The 19,355-nt window shown below is 48.1% G+C and overlaps 1 protein-coding gene across 1 annotated transcript; it reads right to left on the reverse strand.

The window, feature by feature from the left end:
- Positions 1–2,736: 2,736 nt before the first annotated feature.
- Positions 2,737–19,066, reverse strand: PPIE (peptidylprolyl isomerase E). Its single transcript, XM_019430228.2, has 10 exons — positions 18,997–19,066; positions 17,969–18,067; positions 16,409–16,452; positions 15,932–15,958; positions 14,693–14,774; positions 14,062–14,162; positions 11,387–11,510; positions 7,064–7,249; positions 5,986–6,128; positions 2,737–5,804 (listed from the first exon to the last, which is right to left on the reverse strand). The coding sequence occupies exons 1-10, from the start codon at positions 19,025–19,027 to the stop codon at positions 5,736–5,738; spliced, it is 906 nt and encodes a 301-aa protein (XP_019285773.1). The 5' UTR covers positions 19,028–19,066; the 3' UTR covers positions 2,737–5,735.
- Positions 19,067–19,355: the final 289 nt, after the last annotated feature.

The following is a 19,355-nucleotide window of genomic DNA, read 5'->3' on the forward strand; positions in this document are numbered from 1 at the left end:
ACTATCCATTACAAGGCTTGGATGTGTGTAGACAGTCTAGTCTACCTCCGGTTGCCTGCCCCTCCCAGGTATTTCTGGGCACTTTTGTTAGAGTGTGGACTTGCCCTCATTGCTGTGTAGTTGTGGATCTGAATCATCAAACTGCTAGCCACAGGTAGGCACGTGTGCCAACTCAAGAGCTGAATGAACCACATGACGTAGGGCTCAGGCCAATGGCATTTGTCTCTCCCGATCTTACTGCGTTGATCTGCCTCTGCTATCCGGGGAAGAGCTGCGGTGCGTGGATTTTGGCCTTTGTAGAAACAAAAAACTGGGGAGGTTTCATTCACCTATCTATCTGTCACCATGCTGAGCTCAGCTCCATGGAAAAGTTCTCTTTTTATTGAGCCTAGCATGGTAGAGAAATTGGGTGGCTCAGGATGACGATGCTGAGAACAGATGACATGACTACCCTTTCCCTTTGGCATGGCAAACATCAATAATCAATCTTGATTTTTTTTGCTTCCAAATCTGGATAGAACTTCAAAATGATTGGTATTAGAACTCCACTGTTTGCCATCTTCTGCCATAAGGAGCAATCCATTTCACCCACTGCAGTGCATCTGGGACACTGGGCAGCCTGGGGCCAGGTGTGGGGCAAGGGCAGGGTTTTCTCAGCACCTGCTTATGTCCAGTTGTCAAAATCAGGCTGGTCACCATAATCTGCATCACCCTGTGTGCCCAGGAGTGCCGTCCTGTCTCTCTAGGCCTGTGGACAAAAGAAAAGGTCCCTGTCCCACGGGAGTGACAGGCAGTAATTAGGCTGACCTGGGTGAAGGTTCCCGGAAACCACTGTTCTCCTTGGAGCAGCCGCCACAGGCAGCTGGAGTGTTTATTTGATTTCTGACTTGCTAAGCCTGTAATTTACCTGCTGGAGCAGACAGAGTCCAGCTGCCAGAGCCCTGAAATACTGTCATTAAAAGCAGATCCTGGGCCCGCCCAACCCACAGGCACAGCCCAGCCGAGGCGGAACCACCCCTGTGCCCAAAGACGCGCATCTCTGCCATCACTCTGCACCTGAGGAGGGGCCCCGGACATCAGGCCTGGCAGCAGGTGTGGAGGCCAGGGGCCCTGCTGCAGGACAGCAGCCCCTCCACAGGGACCTGGAATGGACTGTGGAACAAGTACAGAGAAAGAGACTCTGGGATAGAGAGCAGGTCCAGACTGTCTGCAAGGTGGAAAGTTCCCCATCAGTTAAGGATCTAAACTCTGGCCTAGATGTTAAGAGAGCTGACCGGGTAGATGGTTTCCTCCTCTGGGTCTCATTTTCCCATGTGTACATGAAGACATTCGGCTTTCTGGTCTCCAAAGGGCCTTCTGCTAGAAATCTTGTCTGCCAACCCTTTCTCACACTGAGCCCAGATGCTGCCTCACAACCTTGAACTGGGGGGCTCAGGTGGTGGTCACAGATCAGAGCTGGTATAAAATATAGAACTGTTTGCCATTCTAGTCCTTATCTAACACTTCCATCTTCCTAACATCAAAGATGACCTTTTAGGCTAATGTAAGTTTAAAATTAGCCAATTATTTTGACAATTCTTTACTTCACCCTCGCATCTTTTGTGCCCAGCCAATAGCCCAACACAATTAGGGGTACACCAGGAATGTCTGTCAAATCACCCAAAGATTTATAGACAGGGATATATATACCTCACCTGTCAGGCTGGGCACAGCAGGAATGACTGGAGGTTGTAATCTTCCTTTTTCATGCACAACTGAAAAACAGGAAGCCTCTGCCTGCCTTCCTGGGTCAGACTTCCAGCAACTTCTGCCATTCAGGCAAATGAGATCAAATGGAGAAAGCCCTGAGCAGTGAAACCATTGTGAATGGACACAAAGCTCCTGCATTTTATGCCCTGTTTATTGCATGATACTGCATGCATTTATCGCATATGTTAGATTTCCAGTTATCCGTTTGCTGAGCCAAGCATGGCAGCTGCAGGGGTGGCCCAGGCTGGCAGATACACAGCACAGATGCCACCATTTCCCTTTCTCTTGCTTAGGGCATGGCTGGTTTATCTGGTTGCACGGGACCCGAAGGATACATATGGGTGGTTGGTCAGGCCCACTGACAACGAGGAATCAAGGACTGTTGCCAGAAGGGAGGGCATGTGGGAAAAGGCTGAGGACACGTGCAGAGCAGTCTCGGCTTTGGCAGTGCAATGCTGGCCTGGAGGCCAAGTTATTACAACATCTGTGTCCAGGGTTTTCTCAGGTGGGGAGGTAACCTGTCCTGGAAAATTACCAAAGGAACAGAGGCAGCACAGCAAGAGTACAGCATTTTGGAGCCAAATGGATGTGAATCTTGGGTCCTTTTCTATGGTAGGGTAGGATATTGGTTCTTTCCTTCCAAGGCTATTGGAAAGATCAGATATGTACATACACATTTAGGACAATGTCTGCCATAAAAACACTTAGCAACTGGTACCTGTTGACATTACAAAAGGATCTGCTGATCTCTTTCTGTGCTTGTCCAGAATGTGTTCTGCAGGTGATGGTGTACTTATTTCAGAGTTGTGCTTTCTCCTGAAAATCTACACCCTGCAGTCTCTGGAGGGAGGACTTTGTGTTCCCACTTACTTTCAAGGCCTGAGGAAAGTGCCTGGTTATGGCCAAGGCTGTGAACCTTTTTCCCATGTTCCCAGGGGCAAGGGGATCCCACCAGCCTGCTTAAAGGTACAAAGCACTCAACCCATCTTTTAAAAAACAGGTTTTTCATTTATTACAAAAATAATGCAGTTTTGGAGGACAAATTGGGGGAAAAAATCTGAAATTGTCACAGTTGTATGATTCATAAACACAGTATTTTAGTGAATTTGTTTCTAGGCTTTTTCCTTAGGATACACATGTTTAGAGGTTTACATGTTATAGATAAGTATTTTTACAAAATTGGGATCACACCGTATCATATAAATTGCTTTGAAATATGCTTTTCCCACTTCATTATGTAGTAGAAATTTTCCTGTTAATATTTTTTGAAAACATGGCTTTCTTGGTTTTTAACACCCGCAGCCTACAAGACTGTTCACAACTAAAAAGTAGGTCCCAAATCCCTTCCTGGAGTGTTGCTGCAGGCTTTTGGGACTGTGACATCACAGCCAGCCACATCCGAGGGCTGATGTGCTGTCAAAGAGGAAACTACAGCAGCCACGGGACCAACTCTGGGGCCACAACCTGAAGGAGTCAGTGCACTGGCAAAACCCAGCCCTGTTTGAGGTGCTGGGGCTGAGGCAATGCACATGCAGACCAGGAAGCTACCTCAGACACCCTTGGGTACACTTCCGAAGGACCAGAGCCTTCCCAAGTAACAGGTTTGGTAGTATGCTGTGAGGAGCTGATCAGGTAGCCAGGCCACTGCTCCCCAGGCTCTGGGGCACCTCCTGTCTGGCAGGGAAGAACCCTGTTTCCTTAGGTCTCCCCAAAGGGTCCAGGCCAACTATAGGGACTATGTGTCTCCCTGAGGGCCTTGGGCCCCCTGCCATAGGCCGAGGCTAGAGCCCAATAAACCTCCCAGGACCCCACTTAACTACGGGGAGGCGGGCTGAGCTTCCTATCCTGCTCTACCATGTTCTGGGACTTTGTAGCCATGTCACCCAGGCCTTGGTTTACCTCTGTATAGGGTTCTGCTGTGGATACAGGGATAACACCTGCAGATGGTCCGTAGCACACTGGGAGGGGCACTGGCACCCAGTGGGTGCTACCAAGGAACAAGAGAAAGCAACAAGGTCATCATAGGAGTCAGTCCCCTCTTGGGAGGTGGCTGTGCTATACCCTTTTATACACATCCTTTCCTGGTGGCTGACCTGTGATGGCCATAGTTTGCCCTCAGAGTGGGGGCCTGTGCTTTGAGGGAAGGTCTCTTTTGGGAGCTCTGTAGGGTCAAGGGTAACCATGTGGTACATCCTACCCACAAGGAAGACAGAAACCCCAAGTAGGAGCTCAGCCAACATCCCTCACAGGAGCTATCCTGGGGTCACCAGGGCCAGGAGGCACCAGGCTCGTCCAGATCTTAACATCAAAAAGCCCAGCCCCATGGATTCTGAATGGTCCTAGCAACCCAACCAGAGAGGTGCCTAGTGGCCACAGGGCTCGTCCCTGCTCAGGCCTTCAGCAGGTGAGGGATGCTTGAAAGCCACCTGGCTGAGCATGGAGAGAGAAGCTTGAGCTCCAAGCAGTGGCTGCATTAGGAGGACCAGACTGTGAGCTCGGCATGGGGTGGGACCGTTTGTTTAAGCCATCAGCAAACTTTCTGCAAAGGTTCATGTCATAAATATTTTAGGCTTTGAGTCTGTGTTGGTTAGTTTTGTGGGTCAACCTGGCTGGGCCACCACGGCCAGTTTTTGGTCAAACACCAGTCCAGATGCTGCTGTGAAGGTACTTTTCAGATGTGATTAACATTTAAAGCAACAGGCTGGAAGTAGAGCAGATTACTCTCCAAAATGTGGGTGGGCCTCATCCAATCAGTCGAGGGCCTTTAAGAGAGAAAAGACTGAGCTTGCCAGAGGGAGGAAGAATTCTGCCTCTAGACAGCCCTTCAGACTTGACCTGCAACATCAATTCTTCCCTGGGTCCCAGCCTGCTTGCCTGCCCGGCAGAGTTCTGACTTGCAAGCCCCACGGTCATGGAGCCAAGTCCTTAAAATAAATCTCTATATATACACATGTCTACACACATCCTATTGGTTCTGTTTCTCTGGAGAGTTTTAACATGGGGACCATATAGTATCTGTCACCAACTACTCAGCTCTGTCACTGTGATAAGGAAGCAGCCATAGAGAATATGTAAACAGATGGATGTGGCTGTGTTCCAATAACTTTATTCACAAAAAAGGCAGCAGGTTGGTTAGACCCAGGTAGCTGGGTGACATCCTGTCTCCAGACAAATAAGCACAGTACGTGGCACAAAGAAGGCATTTTGAGTTAAAATATTGTGTGAAAAATTCTGTAGAATGGGAGCACCTGGCTGGCTCAGTCAGTAGAGCATGTGGCTCCTGACCTCTGGGTTGTGAGTTCAAGCCCTACGCTGGGCACAGAGCTTACTTAATATCTGTAGAGTGAATATGAAGAAATAAACACATGAATCGCTGAGAGTTGTAACTATGCTTGCTGCCTACAAGACTAGCCAGCATGAGTTTAGGAGCACAGGCAGCAGAAGACAGGAATTTCTCCACTCTCTTTGATTTCCACCGTTCTGACAATGATCTGACAAGGGAACCTGGCTTGAAGATCTATTACTTGGCATCTCAGGGAACTATCCAAGGGAGTAAAGCTATGCCCCATCCCTTTGCCAGCCTAATTCAGCAGGACAGCTTAGCCACAGACATAATCTCTGACAACTGCTAGGAACTAGCTGGACTCGGCAGTACAGGAACTAGGATTTATTTTACTAGAAGAAACATCCAGGAGCCACACTGGCAGGCCAAGGAGAAGCCATGGCAGCAAAGGCCGGAAAAGGCCACGCACAGCCTGTCCAGTGGGGAAGGCGGCCCCTGTGCCGGCTCCCAGGCCCACGGCCACGCCTGGGAAAGAGCCAGAGGGAGCCCAGGCCGTACCTGCAGAAGAGTTGCTCCGAGCTGAGTCCAAGAAGGGCCATGACACAAACCCCTGCTTGCCACAAAGGGGACAGACACCCTCAGGTGCTGGTTCCCAGGCTGACAGTTCCTGGATACGCAGGGGCAGTGCCGAGACTTTGCGGACTCACACGTACTCCCCACAGTCGGCAATGATTACCTTCTGCTTTGGCTTCCCATCCTTGCTGCCCTGGGCCTTTGTGGGGACAGAAAAGGGGGAGAAACACGGGAGGGTGGAGAGTAAGGACTGGCTTAGGGATACCCTCCCCATCTGCCCACCCCTGCCTGAGCAGAAGCAGCCCTCCCTGGGAGCAGCCGTGGCCCCTCTCCAGCTCTCCCACAGGGCTATGCACCCAGGGCCCGGGGAAGCCACCCACCTCAATCTGCCGCAAGACATCCAGGCCTTCTGTGACCTCCCCGAACACCACGTGCTTGCCATCCAGCCAATCCGTCTTGTCACACGTCAGGAAGAACTGGGAGCCGTTGGTGTTTGGGCCGGAGTTGGCCATGGAGAGTAGGCCTGGGGGAGAGAGAACAAGCACGTGAGCTCCTTCTCCCCTGGCTCCTGGCCGTCGGAGGGATGTCTGTAGATGGCGCAGTGTAAATGCTGCCGGGAGGTGGCACGAGCTGGCTACTGGCAAGATGGATGCTCTTGGCATCGTGGGAAGGGTGGTTTCAGTAAAGGTGGGGCTAGAAGTCTGGCTGAAGGGGCATAGAGAGAACAAAAGGCAGGGAGTCTACACAGCTTTTTCAAGAAGTTTTACTCAAGGGGATTGAGAGGCATGGAAGATAGCTAACAGGGACACAAGTCAAAGGAGTTTTTTAAAACACAGATACCATATGCTTTTACACAGACGGGCTGATCCAGCGGGGCAGAGGGTGTGGGTTACACAAGGCAGCAGAGGGACAACCACAGGAGCCCGGTTCCCAGGTAGGGGAGCAAGGATGGGGTCCGGACCACAGCTCGTGCCCTGCCCTGAGGGAAGGCAGAGCGGGCCCGTGTCAGGAGACGCAGGAGGTCATGCTTGGAGGGTGACATGGAGGTTTCGGGAGCGAAGGGAGGAACCGTCATCTCTGACTGGGACTGAGCATTAGTAACTAGGGACTCTAGTAACGCTGCCAGGGGCCCCTGAAGAAGTGTGGTCGTAAGTTTCAAGATGACCATTCAGTACAGTTGTTTTTCTCCAGTTGCTGGGGGACCAACCACTAAGACAGAGAGGAACATCTAACAGAGATGGGGCAGCCAGGCTCAGGGACTAAGAGAGCTCACATGGCGGGCCCCAGGGAGTGCGGACAGGGAGGATGGGCAGTGTGTGAATGGAAGCCGCTTCCCCGACACCAGCCAGGCCACATGCAGGTGCTGGATCATTAACCAGTTCGCCTGCAGACTGAGCCCTCCACCCACAAAGCCACTGGCCTGGCCCCGTGCGCCACCACGCCCCAATCGGGTCCCACCTGGTCCCGTGTGTTTGAGGATAAAGTTCTCATCATCGAATTTCTTCCCGTAGATGGACTTGCCCCCAGTGCCATTGTGGTTCGTGAAATCGCCGCCCTGGCACATGAACTGGGGGATGATGCGGTGAAAGCTACTTCCCTTAAAGCCAAAGCCCTTCTCATGGGTGCACAGGCATCGGAAATTCTCTGGTGGGGAGAAAGGAAAAGATGCTGAGGTTAAAAACTAGAGCAGTTCCTCAGGCTTTGGGCACACCTCGCCTTGCATTCCACGTGAGACGCAGAAGTGTGACCGAAGCCAAGAATGAAATGCCAGTGGCCGTAGAGCCCTATAGACAGTCCCAGCCGAGCTGCTTTGACCACATGAAGATGTGCTTTGTGATGGGCTGTGCAGTGGGCACGGCGGCTGGGGAGCTCTGCACCACCTTCTCCTGTCTCAGGATTGGAATGCAGGGTCAGGAGCTGGTGGGCGGCATTGGGAAAACCATGATGCTGAGCATGGGGCCTGCTTAAGATTCTCTCTCTCCCTCTCTGTCTGCCCCTCTCCCCTGCTTGCACGTTCTCTCTCTCAAAAAAAAAAAAAAGAAAGAAAGAAAAGAAAAGAAAAAGAAACAAAACAGATGAACACAGGGGAAGGGGAAAAAAAAGAGTGAGGCAAACCCTAAGCGATGAATCCCTAAGTTCTCCTGAAACTAATATTATATGTTAATTAACTAGAATTTAAATAAAAATTTGAAACATTCAAAAAAAGGAAAAAAAAAAAGGAAAGCTGGCTCTTAAGTCAGAAGAGCCAAGAAGCAACTCGCTTTATGTTGCAGAAATGCCAAAAGCTCAAGTACAGGGTAAAGGTGGTTCTGAAAACAGGAAAGCTGGCTGAAAGCCTGTTAAGAAAGTAGCTAACCCCTTCCTCCCCAGTAGCTGGCTGGAGGTCTACTCTCTCTGGTAGGTTAAGGCAGAGGGTCTCTGGACTGGCTATACTACATGTAGCCGAGGGCAGAGGTACTGTAATGACAAATGGAGATCAAGTGAAAGTTTACATACTGCCCCCGTCTCTCCAGACCAAGATGGCAAACAGCTGGATATAAGAGCCTCTAGCAGGAGACTAGACTCTTCTCAGAGGACTCTGTGCTGTCAAAGAGAACAGAAGTCAGGGAACGAACATCCGGGGTCTGACAGAGAAAGACCCCAACCGACTCATCCCACAGGTGGAAAGCCTCAGCCGGCAAGCCTTACTGATGCCTAGGAAGTTTCCGGGCAGATTGTTAGGGCCCCATTCTTAAAGATGAGGAAGGCATCTAACGTGAAAAGCAAAGACCAAAACAAACAGACCAAAAAAGAAAGCAAAACATAACAACTCAGGAAAAAGGGACTTGAAACATAAGCCACAGGAAGACAAAACTTTAGTGATGTCCCCAGAAAGATGAATTATCACCTCTGTGAAATAAGCACAGAACGCCATTAAAAAAAACAAAACAAAAACAAAAACAAAAGACACTTAGGAAGGTTCTTGAAAGAGAGAAGAGAGAAATCAGAGGGGACAAAAGTGAAGAAGTAATTGAAAGAAATTTCCCCAACCAGAGGATAAAACACTGTCCTGTGGGTGTGGTACACAGGAGAAACATCTCTCTAAAGACATCCATACCAGTCCCTGGAACCTGAGAACGTGATATAGCAACAGAGCCTTTGCAGATGTGATTAGGGTTATGGATGGACCTCGGCCCCAATTATCCAGAGGGGCCTAACAGAATCATGAACCTGTAACAGGGGAACTTTTCCTGGCTAAGAGATTCAAAATGTGAGAGGGACTGGATCACCACTGTTGGCTCTGAAGATGGAGGAAGGAAGTGGTGAGCTTTCAGAAACTGGGAATAGCTTTCAGTTGACAGCAGCAAGGATGGGATACCTCAGTCCTACACATGCAGGAAACTGAATTCTGCTGACAACCTGAATGCCCCTGGAAACATACTCTTGTAGGGCTTCCAGTAAGGGAGTGACCTGGCCTCCAGATGGGAGATAATAAATTTGTGTTGCTGAAAGCCACTAAGTTTGTGGTAATCAGTGACAAAAGCAATAGAAAACTAATACAGTAGGTCCCCCACTGAATATCCAGCATGATGGATGTAAGATCTATCCAAAGGCACATGGTTTCAGAACACAGCACAGACACCCTAAGGGCCTCTAGGCCAGGGCTATCTAACAGCTCTTAAGCACTTGGCTAGTGTAGGGGCACTCGGGGGTGGCTCAGTCAGTTAAGCATCTGACTTTGGCTCAGGTCATGATCTCTCGTTTTGTGAGTTCGAGCCCCGTGTTGGGCTCTGTGCTGACAGCTCAGAACCTGGAGCCTGCTTTGGATTCTGTGTCTCCGCTCTCTCTGCTCCTCCCTCGCTCATACTCTGTCTTTCTCAAAGACAAATAAACATTAAAAAAAAAATTAAAAAAAAAAAAAAAGCACTTGGAGGGCACCTGGGTGGCTCAGTTGGTTAAGCGTCTGACTTCAGCTCAGATCTCACGGTTTGTGGGTTCAAGCCCTGCGTCAGGCTCTGTGCTGACAGCCTGGAGCCTGCTTCTGATTCTGTGTCTCCCTCTCTCTCTGCCCACCTCCTCAGCTCACACTGTCTCCCTCTCTCACAGAAATAAATATTAAAAAAATATTAACAAATATTTAAAAAAATTAACAAATATTAAAACAAATATTAAAAAAAAGAAAGAAAAAAGAAAAAGAAAAGCACTTGGCTAGTGTAACTCAGGAAATTAATTTTAATTTTATTTAATTTAAACAGTGACATGTGCCTAGTGGCTACTGTATTGGAAAGCTCAGCACTAGAGAGAAAGAAAGGGCTTTATATAAAGGACCAAGAATCAGAATGACCTTAGACTCCTCTAGAATTCTGTACCCTATCAGTCAAGTGAGAAGGTACTTATGTTTAGATTTCAGTCTCAAAAAACTTACCTCCCAAGCTCTTTCCTGCAGATGCTACAGAAGCATGTCTTCTACTAAAATGAGGGAATACACCAAAAAAGAAGACAGCAGAGAACACAGGAGAGCCCGTGACACTAGCTGTGCAGCAGGCTGGGAAAGCAATGGTCCAGGCTAAAGAGAGTTAGAAGGCTCTAAGGAGGACTTCTACAGGAGAGGGAAACCGACAGAATATCTGGTGTGTGTGAACATGAGGAGAGATTTACGCAGGCAGCAGAATTTGGGAGAGCATCAGGAATAAATGCATAGACAGAGCTTGCGTGAAAACAAGACAATTACAGATCCCAGGAAAACAAAATGCTCTGTGTGAATGGCAATTACTATAGTATGATGTTAAATAGTTAAAATAACCTCCAACTTAACCAAGCTTATGGCAACTATATATGTCAGGAAGATAACGGGGCAGGGAAAGGGATTTAAAAAGCTGATTCCTTATCTCCTGAAGTAGAAGAGCCAACAGATGTCTAAAATGAAAAAACCAGGGAGCAGCAATATAAATCTCTCATCTACTGGGGCACCTGGGTGTCTCAGCCAGTTTAGCGTCCGACTTGGTTCAGGTCATGATCTCCAGTCCATGAGTTCAAGCCCCGCGTCGGGCTCTGTGCTGACATCTCAGAGCCTGGAGCCTGCTTCAGATTCTGTGTTTCCCTCTCCTCTCTCTGCCCCTCCCCTGCTCACGCTCTGTCTTTCTCTGTCTCAAAAATAAATAAAAACATTAAAAAAAAAAATCTCTCATCTACCAATACAAAAACCAAAAGAACCAGCTAAGAGTTGAAACTGGCTGCCTCTGGGGAGCAGCAGATGGTGTTGGGGGGGTGGAGGGAGGTGCCCAGGGCAGGGGCACAGTACCAGGGGAGTGCGGTTTTTCATGACAAACTTTGTGAAACTGACGCCTACATAATGAAACTAGATGTAAAAAAAGAATAAACAGAAGTCAATATTTACACGAGAAACTCAAGAAACTGTTCGTTAACAGTAGTTAGTTCTGGAGAGTAAAACTGGATGTGGAGAGAGGGAAAAACATTTAAGTTTTCAACTTACTGCCGTCAGTATTGTTGCAGTACGTGTGTATGGTACTTGTTTTTTGTTTTGTTTTGAGCATGGATACATGTTTACTTGTGTTAAAAACAAAACAAAACAAAACAATTATTGTTAAAAAAATAGTAAACCAGCACCTATAAAGCTTCAAAAGTGCCTGCTTCGACTCTTTTGTTCCTAGATCCCAGGATCTGAGATGCCTCAAGTCAACTCAGGTCAGAGACAGTGTCAAGGGCACAAGAACTGTGGCAGTGAGGACCTTGGGAAGGCCACTGCTCAGCCACCGGCATCCTGCCCGAAGTCCCACTCACCTGCCGTCATGGGGACAACGTCTGAACGCAGGAGCATCTGGATGCGACCGGCTGGCTTGTTCCCAATCTTGATGTCCATGTACACCTGAGGATTTGATCGGGCCTTTTTCGCAGCAGGCTCTCCCTGGGTGCAGGAGAAATCATTAAGTTGGGGAGAACTCTGACCCCCAAGTAGGAGAGCAAGTATTCCGAATATGCACCAAGAACCCAACAGCCGCGAGCGGGCTGCAGCAAGATGCTGGCAGGGAAGGCCCTGGGCCGTGAAAGGGAAGGCCACGGCCGCAGCCCCCAGCCGGACACCCAGTGACAGGACACCTCAGCACCAGCTAACCTGAGCCCCACCCCGCAGGCTCATTACCTCATCACACTTACCCTCAGACACGCGAGCTCACTTCACCCTGCCCTGCGGTCACGGAACACTTTTCTGGCCCACAGAAGGTAGCTCTCGACACGTTCAAACCCACCTCACTCCAATTAAATAAGACGCCACCTCCTCCCTTCTATGCTCAGTCCTGCGCACCCACAGGCTGGCTACAACGGAAGCCGGGAGGGCAGCCCTCTGGTGTGCTCAGAAGACAATGGGGGAGGCAGGGGCCTTGATTTACACCCCAAGGAGACAAGGCTAAGAAGAGGATAAGGAGACATTTGCTGGGGTCACATGTGTTCCAAAGAGAAAAGTCAAGCAGTGCACTGAGGTCGCCCGCTGGCACTGAGGATACTATTACTATTATTTGCCACTAGCAACCACAGCGGCAAACATTCACACAGCACTTGCCGAGTACAGGGTACTATTCTCTGAAGGATACATATACTAGCTCATCAGGTCTTTACCACCACCCTAAAGATCAATCAGTACTGCTATTTATCCCCATTTTAGAGGTGGGGAAACTGAGGTAAAATGAAGTTCAGTAACTTGCCCAAGGTCAGAGAAGTGGTTAAATGGTGAAGCCGGAATTCAGGCCTAAATCATCCCACCCCACCCCACCCCCGATCCCGCGCTCTTAACCACATTCACCCACCTCACTTTTTAATTAATAAGATACTTAATACAAGGCCCCTACACTCACAGAATTACTGCCTAGAAAGGGACAGGCAAGAAACACCGGCGTAGCCTGCACAAAAGCAAAGACGTACAGTGAAACAGAGACTGGTTTTCCTGAGCTTGAAGTGGGGACCGGAGCGGGAGAGTGGAAGGGAGACAGATGGTGAGGTGAGAGGACAGGAACTGGGGAGCACACCCCAACTTTCTTCCTCGGGACAGGCAATGGGAGCCACTGAAGAAGTCTTAGCAGGAATCAGGGGCTCAGTCTGTGCTTTATTTATTGATTTTTTATAATTCTTTTTTAATGTTTATTTATTTCTTGAGAGGCAGAGCATGAGCTGGGGAGTGGCAGAGAGGGAGTCACAGATTCCGACTCAGTCTGTGCTTTAAACAGGTCATTCCGTCTGTCTCAATGAAGGACTAGAGAGAGGTCAGCAGCCAGAAGACTAGTTAGGGAGCTTCTGCAATTATCCGCACAAGGAGAGGCTAACTGGGGCAATGGGACAAACCAAGGAGGGGGACTCAGGAAAGTCTGAGAACACTTGGCAGCATTTGATGATGTGCTGGCCGTTCTAAAGAGGGGGATCTAAGGTTACTCCTTGGACTGTGAAGGCCATGTGTGTGCTCTGCTTTGCAACCAAATTTCTGGCTTGGGACAGTGTGTGTGCGGCTGGATGGTGGCAAATTGACAAGATGGAGAGCAAGATTAGAGAGAGGAGGGCACTCATGCTGGGCAACTCTAAGCTGCCTGTGAGACTTGCAGCCGAAAGATCTGAAAGCTGGACACTAGAAACAGAGGCCAAGAAAGGTAACAGCATGGGAGAGGCTGCAAAAAAAAATCAGTGACTGCTGAGGTGCCCGGGGGGCTCAGTCAGTTAAGCGTCTGACTTTAGCTCAGGTCATGATCTCGTGATCTATGAGTTCGAGCCCTGCGTTGGGCTCTGCGTTGACAGCTGAGAGCCTGGAGCCTGCTTCGGATTCTGTGTCTCCCCCTCTCTCTGCTCCTCCCCCGCTTGTGCTCTCTCTCTCTCTTTCAAAAAATAAACATTAAAACAAAAAATTTCAACCAAGGAGAGGAGGGGAGATGGAGAGAGGGAGACAGACACCATGAGCCAAGAATGAAATCCAGAGAACAACAGTCACAAGGAAGAAAGGGGAAGCCCGGGGAGCCAGCCAGGGAGGGATGCTTAGAGTCAGGAGGGAGTGTTGGCAGGCTCCTCCTGGGAAGGGAGAGCCTCGAACCTGTGTACAGACTGAGGGAAGGAGGCTGGCCTGCCTCCTCTGAATCAGGGCAGCGACAGGGAGACAGTGAGCCTCTGTAAAGCACTTCAGTGAAGGAGGGACTGGGCAGGAGGGGTGAAGAGGACCACTCGTTCACCTTCCTCACCTCAGGCTTCCCCCTCGTCAGTAGGCAGTCCCAACACGGGACTAGGCAGACCAGAGCAGCTCATTATGACACAGGGCACAAGGCTAAAAGAACTAGAGCCTCTCACTCACTCACTCAATACCACCTTCGTCACAACACTAAGAGTCTGCTTTTCATTCTCTCTGCTTTTGTGTATATATTTGCAAATTTCCATAAAAACTTAAAAAAAAAAAAGTCTCCTATAGAAGCGCATGCCTTCACTCTCACCTCCTGGGTCTCCACTTTGGGAGGCTCTGACCCTTCTTCCTCTTTATTCTCTTCGAGAGTCTTCCCAGAGAACTTCTTCAACCAGTCATCATCTGACCACACTGAAAGGAGAAGAATCGAACAAATGCTAAGAAATTCAAGCTAACGGCCAGCTGCTCACTAGCTGTTTTGGTCGGCAAAGTGGAACATACTCCATGGCCCTCTGAGCCAGACACTTCTGCTGAGGAACTCCCAAGGGTAAGGAAAGTTCCCAACGGGAATGTCCGCCCTGAAGTCCAGCTCGTACGAGGCTAAGTAAAAAAAAAACGACATCAAGAATTAAGTAAAAAAAACTACATCAAGGGTGAAGGCACAGCCTTGCCAGTTCCAGCCTTGATGAGCAAAGTGCCGAGAAGCTGGGGAAGAGAAGAGATCGGGCAGGGTTTCTCTTATAATACAGACAATCACTCTGAGAAGCTCAAACTCTTTTCATTCCCCACAAAGGTGGCGCATGCCCTTTGCCAACGTGAACCATCCTCTACTATCCATCTGGAGTGGTATTCAGTGCCTACTTCCAAGTAAACAGGAATAAAAATGTGACTAAGGCCACAATGGAGGATGTGATGTGGAATCTGTGGTTGTCCCCGCTCACCTGGTCTGGAAGAGCCTTCCTTAATCCTCATTGGTTTTGCCAAATTGACACGAATTGTCCGTCCAAAGAGCTCAGATTCATTCTGAAAAGATCGAAAATCCAGCTGCTTAAACTCTTGTCAGGTTAAAAGAGAGTCAGACAGCTTTGCATTTGCTTCTAATACATCTGAGACATGCTCATGCTTTATTCTCCCTGAATCCCTGACCGCTAACAACAAGCTGTGTGCCTACCACACAGCAGCCCAGGGGCTGCAATTCCCACCCCCACCCCCCCACCCACCCCCCCGCCCCGGGGGTGCTCCTGAAAGTAACTCCAGAATGCTCTGGAATTACACAGGTAATTGCAGTTTCCAAGTACTTGGGTTCACCTTCAAAAGTCAAGATCTGCTTTGAAATGGTGAGAAATGATCTCTGAGGGCTAAGGAATATGTTCTGTGAATGGGTACCAGAACAGGAGGAAAGGAGAACTTTATCATCCAAAGATAACTAGTACCGGGAAAGGTCACTTATCATAAATCCATTTAGAGCAGTGAAGACAAATTCAGAGTAAAAAGAGAAGGGGGGGGTAAAAAAAAAAAAAAGGACCAGGACTTTGTTGTGGTGAAACTAAAAGTAAGGGAAATAAATTTCTTATAAATTTCAGGTTTAACTATGTACTAATTTGTAGAGCAAAGACGTAACGGGTGCTGATGAGTTTGCAGTGGTTTTCCAACAAAATTCTGTCAACAGTATATGACATTATTGCACGTCATATCTGATATGAAAATCACAAAGACGCCACAAACACTCTAGAAATTCATCATTATTCCCAAAGTCTTCTCCAGGGTATTCAAATCTTCCACAGCAGTAATACACCCTGCCATTACCCTTACTGAACTTCTCTTCTTACTTGTCACTGGTCCGATGTTTCATGAAATTCTGCCTCTTTTGCAAAACGTGTGATTTCACTGTGCAACCAACTTACATAGTGTTTGCGATTATCCTAGACATGGGGCAGTCAGTGAGAGACTGGCCAATAGGGATGATTAGAATTTATATCACTGGTAAATGGGGAAGGCCGTTTGAGTAAGGACCAATCTTACAAGTGATCATTTCACAGCAAATATTTGCATACGATGACAACTTTTACTTCCCCGTGCAACCCTGTAACTTTGGAGGTTAGGCAAACCAATCTAGGCATAAGGACTCTCTGTACCACCAAAAAGCAACTTCAGTTAGGAATGAAGATTCTCAGCCATACCATGTTGTCAATAGCTGCCGCGGCATCCTGCCGAGAAAAGACAAGGTACAAGTTTAGCTTCCTATGGTGTCTAACTGCATACATGGCAGCAGAAAAACAAAATTAAAACAAAATAGGAAAAAGTCACATCTTATACCTCCTGCCTTGGTTGTATGTGTGTCTAACAAAGAGCACTTCAGCAATTTGCCATCTAGAGGAAGACCTAAGAAATGATCACCAGTGTGGCCAGGCAGGAATGCTCAGTGAGCAGGGCTGCAGGAGCTGTGCAGAGCAAGAAGGGCAGGTCTGTGTTGTTAACTCTCTAAATGTTATTAACAGATGGGAAGCTTTCCATTAAGCAGCACTTCATGTCTCTATGGAAGCCTCAGCAAGAGGCCTAGACACCTAACCAAATGGAGACTGGTTCCCTTTGTAATCAGTAACAACATTAACACAAAACAAAGACTAATAAACAGAAGTAACACAGAATTTTCTCACCTCTGCCAGCTCAAATTCAACAAAAGCAAATCCTCGGTGCTTTTCTGAAAGGAAAAAAAAAAAGGAAAAACAAAAACAAGTAATTACCACTGGGGGCAATGGGAAGAAATATGGTCACAAGGACAGGGAAGTCAATCACATGCCATATCCCGACATTGGAAATTCTACCCAATCACTATTTTGTAAGAAAGACTCTCCTTCTTTGTTTGATTCTTCCCGGTTTGAACAATATTTCCAGTAATATTGAACTCTGTCTTTTAGAAAACATGGCTAAAGAATGAACTGTACTTTTAATCTTTAAGGGATTCAATTCTTACCAAAGCCAAATTAAAGCCTTAACCTCTGCATACAAGGCAAGTAGAAAAATTAAGTTATTTAACTTATCAATTATTGGTCCCAAATACACATTTTGAGCATCAACTGTGCATAAAGCATGAATCTTAAAACCTGGATTAGCATGCTCACTCTTTACCCTCAGAAAAATGTTGACCTAACTTAAAAGGCCAAGCACAACAGTGCTAACTTAATTAAACCAACTAACTTTAGAGAACCACTATAACCTTACAGGTATACTTGGTTTTATTACACTTTGCTTTGTTGTGTCTCATAGATACAATCTTTTACAAACTGAGAAGGGAACCCTGCACCAAGCAATTCTGTCAGCACCAGTTTCCCAACAGTATTTGCTCATTTTGTGTCTGTGTCGCATTTTGGTAATTCTCACAGTATTTCAAGCTTTTTCGTCATTATTATATTTGTTATAGTGATCTGTGATTAGGGATTACAACTCTCTGAAAGTTCATGTTATGGCTAGCATTTTTCAGCAATAAAATATGTTTTCATTAAGGTGGTACATTGCTTTTTTAGACATGTTATTGCACACTTAATAACTATAGTATAGGTTAATGTAACTTTTATATGGAAAAGCAAAAAATTAACTTGATGCATCTTACTGCGATACTGGTTTGATTGTAGTGGTCTGGAACCAAACCTGCAATATCTCCAAAGTATGCCCATATTGATTTTTACAGATAAAGATCCCAGATCCAGAGTGTTTAAAGACCTTGCTAATAATCGTGCAGGGTCGATGACTGATCTAGGCCTAAAACTCCAATCTTAAAAAAGACAAGAAAGGGAAAGAAAAACTGCACTGTACCTGTGATAGCAATTGAAGGAAAACTCCCCCAGGTAAGCAGGGGCCAAAGTCCCTCAGTTGGGGCTGAGCTTCCCTGGTGCCCTGATTAACAGTGCAGCTGCCAAGAAAGGAGCAGGGGTGGTAGGGTACCCAGCAGGTAGTTTGAAAGAAGTCTGATCGCCCTGTAGCTCAAAATCTATCTTCCTACTGGGCTATTGAAAATTTTGTTATCTCACACTCAACAGATGGAACTCTGCAAGTTATGTTACAGCTTACAACCACAAGACTCAGAACATTCCTTCTCCATCAAGATCACTATCATGCTGCCCTACTGAGGCACCCTCTTGAACTTTTCTACATGTCAACCATATTTAGAATTTTTTCCTCTTAGTATTCTGAACATGAAAGGCATGAAAAGGACTCACCTGTTTCATAATCCAGAGGAATCTGAATATCTGTGATGTCTCCAAATGGGATAAAAGCAGCATGAAGAACTTTGTCGTCCACCTCCTCTGCCAGCCCACCTGCAAAGAAGCCAAGTGCCTTCTGAACCACCGTCTTCCATTCTCTTGAGAAGTCCCTGCAGCCCAGTTAGCATGCGACAGCCAAGGAGAGGGGCTGTTCCATCCAGTCCTTTGGGTACATAAGCACCCTTCTCATTTGCTCCCTCATCCATACTTAAGGAAACACACCTCTTTACCCTTCTCACAGACGCCCATTTTAGCGCCAGGATTACTTCAATAGCTTAACTGCCCTCCCTCTCTTCCACACAGCCAACTGGAGCGATCCTGGGATCATGCAGATTTTAACCCATTACTTCACTGCTTAAACTCCTTCAAAGATTTCCCACTGTCCTCAGGATAAAATACAAACTCCTTAACAGCGTACACAAAAGACTCTTGATAACCGAGCCCGGCCAACTTTCCCTTTGCTTCCTCAATTCCCTGGGTTTCTCCCAAGATGACCCCTTCGTCCCACGTATAAGTCTCTTTCACATCTTCGGGGTTTTGCTCTTGCTGCTCCCTTTCGGTAAACACAACTGCCCCTACTTGGGCTACAAAGCGCTCATCAAACTTTGCTACTGAGGTTATTCTCACTGCTACCGGTTAGTCAGGGAACCCCTTCCTTTAGGGCAGGAGCCGGGACTGAGCCAGAGCTGCAGTGAGTGTCTATAAAATGAATGAGCGCGAGGATCTGGAGCCCCATAAAATTCCTCTACCAATCCTCCGGGTCCAGTGGGTGAAGGGGTTCCTGTTAGAGCTCAGCCGTCCCGGAAGGGAGCGGGAAAGACTGTTACGTCTCGGGCTAACTCCCTGAAGCAAAGCAGTACCGCCATCGATCCCGCCTAGACAGCTGCTCGCTGCCCTCCGCGTTCGTAGACGCGTCCTGCCCTACGCCAGGACCCACTCCCTGCGGGTTCGCCCCGATTCCACCTAACCCCGGGCCTGCTCACCCACGTACAGCACACGCTTGGTGGTGGCCATCTTGCTACCGCGCTCACCCACCGGAAGCCGGAGTTCAGCCCGCCCCCTTCCGCAAGGCCCCGCCCCTCCGGGCCCGCCCCCGCCTCTAGGCGCTCACAGACCTCGCCCCTGGCTGTCAGTCAGGGGTCCGGGGCGGTGGGAGGTACCCTGCCGTGAGTGAGCTGCAGCGCCCGGGCGCGGTAGGCGGTACTGGGGCAAACCGAGCTCGGAGGAATCCTCCGGCTCCGCGAATAAAAAACCGCCAGTAAACTATGGGCCACCCTCGCCTGCGTGCCCTTGGACAACCTGCTACAGACACGAGACAAACCCATTTTAAAAAAATCTTTGT

This window comes from Panthera pardus, unplaced genomic scaffold (genome assembly GCF_024362965.1).
Source record: "Panthera pardus isolate Hobbes unplaced genomic scaffold, ASM2436296v1 HiC_scaffold_11, whole genome shotgun sequence".
Classification (NCBI taxonomy): Eukaryota; Metazoa; Chordata; class Mammalia; order Carnivora; family Felidae; genus Panthera; species Panthera pardus.

Bases quoted from the DNA above. Each gene is read 5' to 3' on its own strand.
- PPIE (XM_019430228.2), bottom strand. From the start codon at position 19,027: ATGGCCACCACCAAGCGTGTGCTGTACGTGG. The intron at 16,453-17,968 runs GTGAGTCCTTTT...TTTTCCTTTCAG, and splicing joins TCCTCTGGATTATGAAACAG to AAAAGCACCGAGGATTTGCT. The intron at 7,250-11,386 runs GTGAGTGGGACT...TCTCCCCACCAG, and splicing joins CGTTGTCCCCATGACGGCAG to AGAATTTCCGATGCCTGTGC.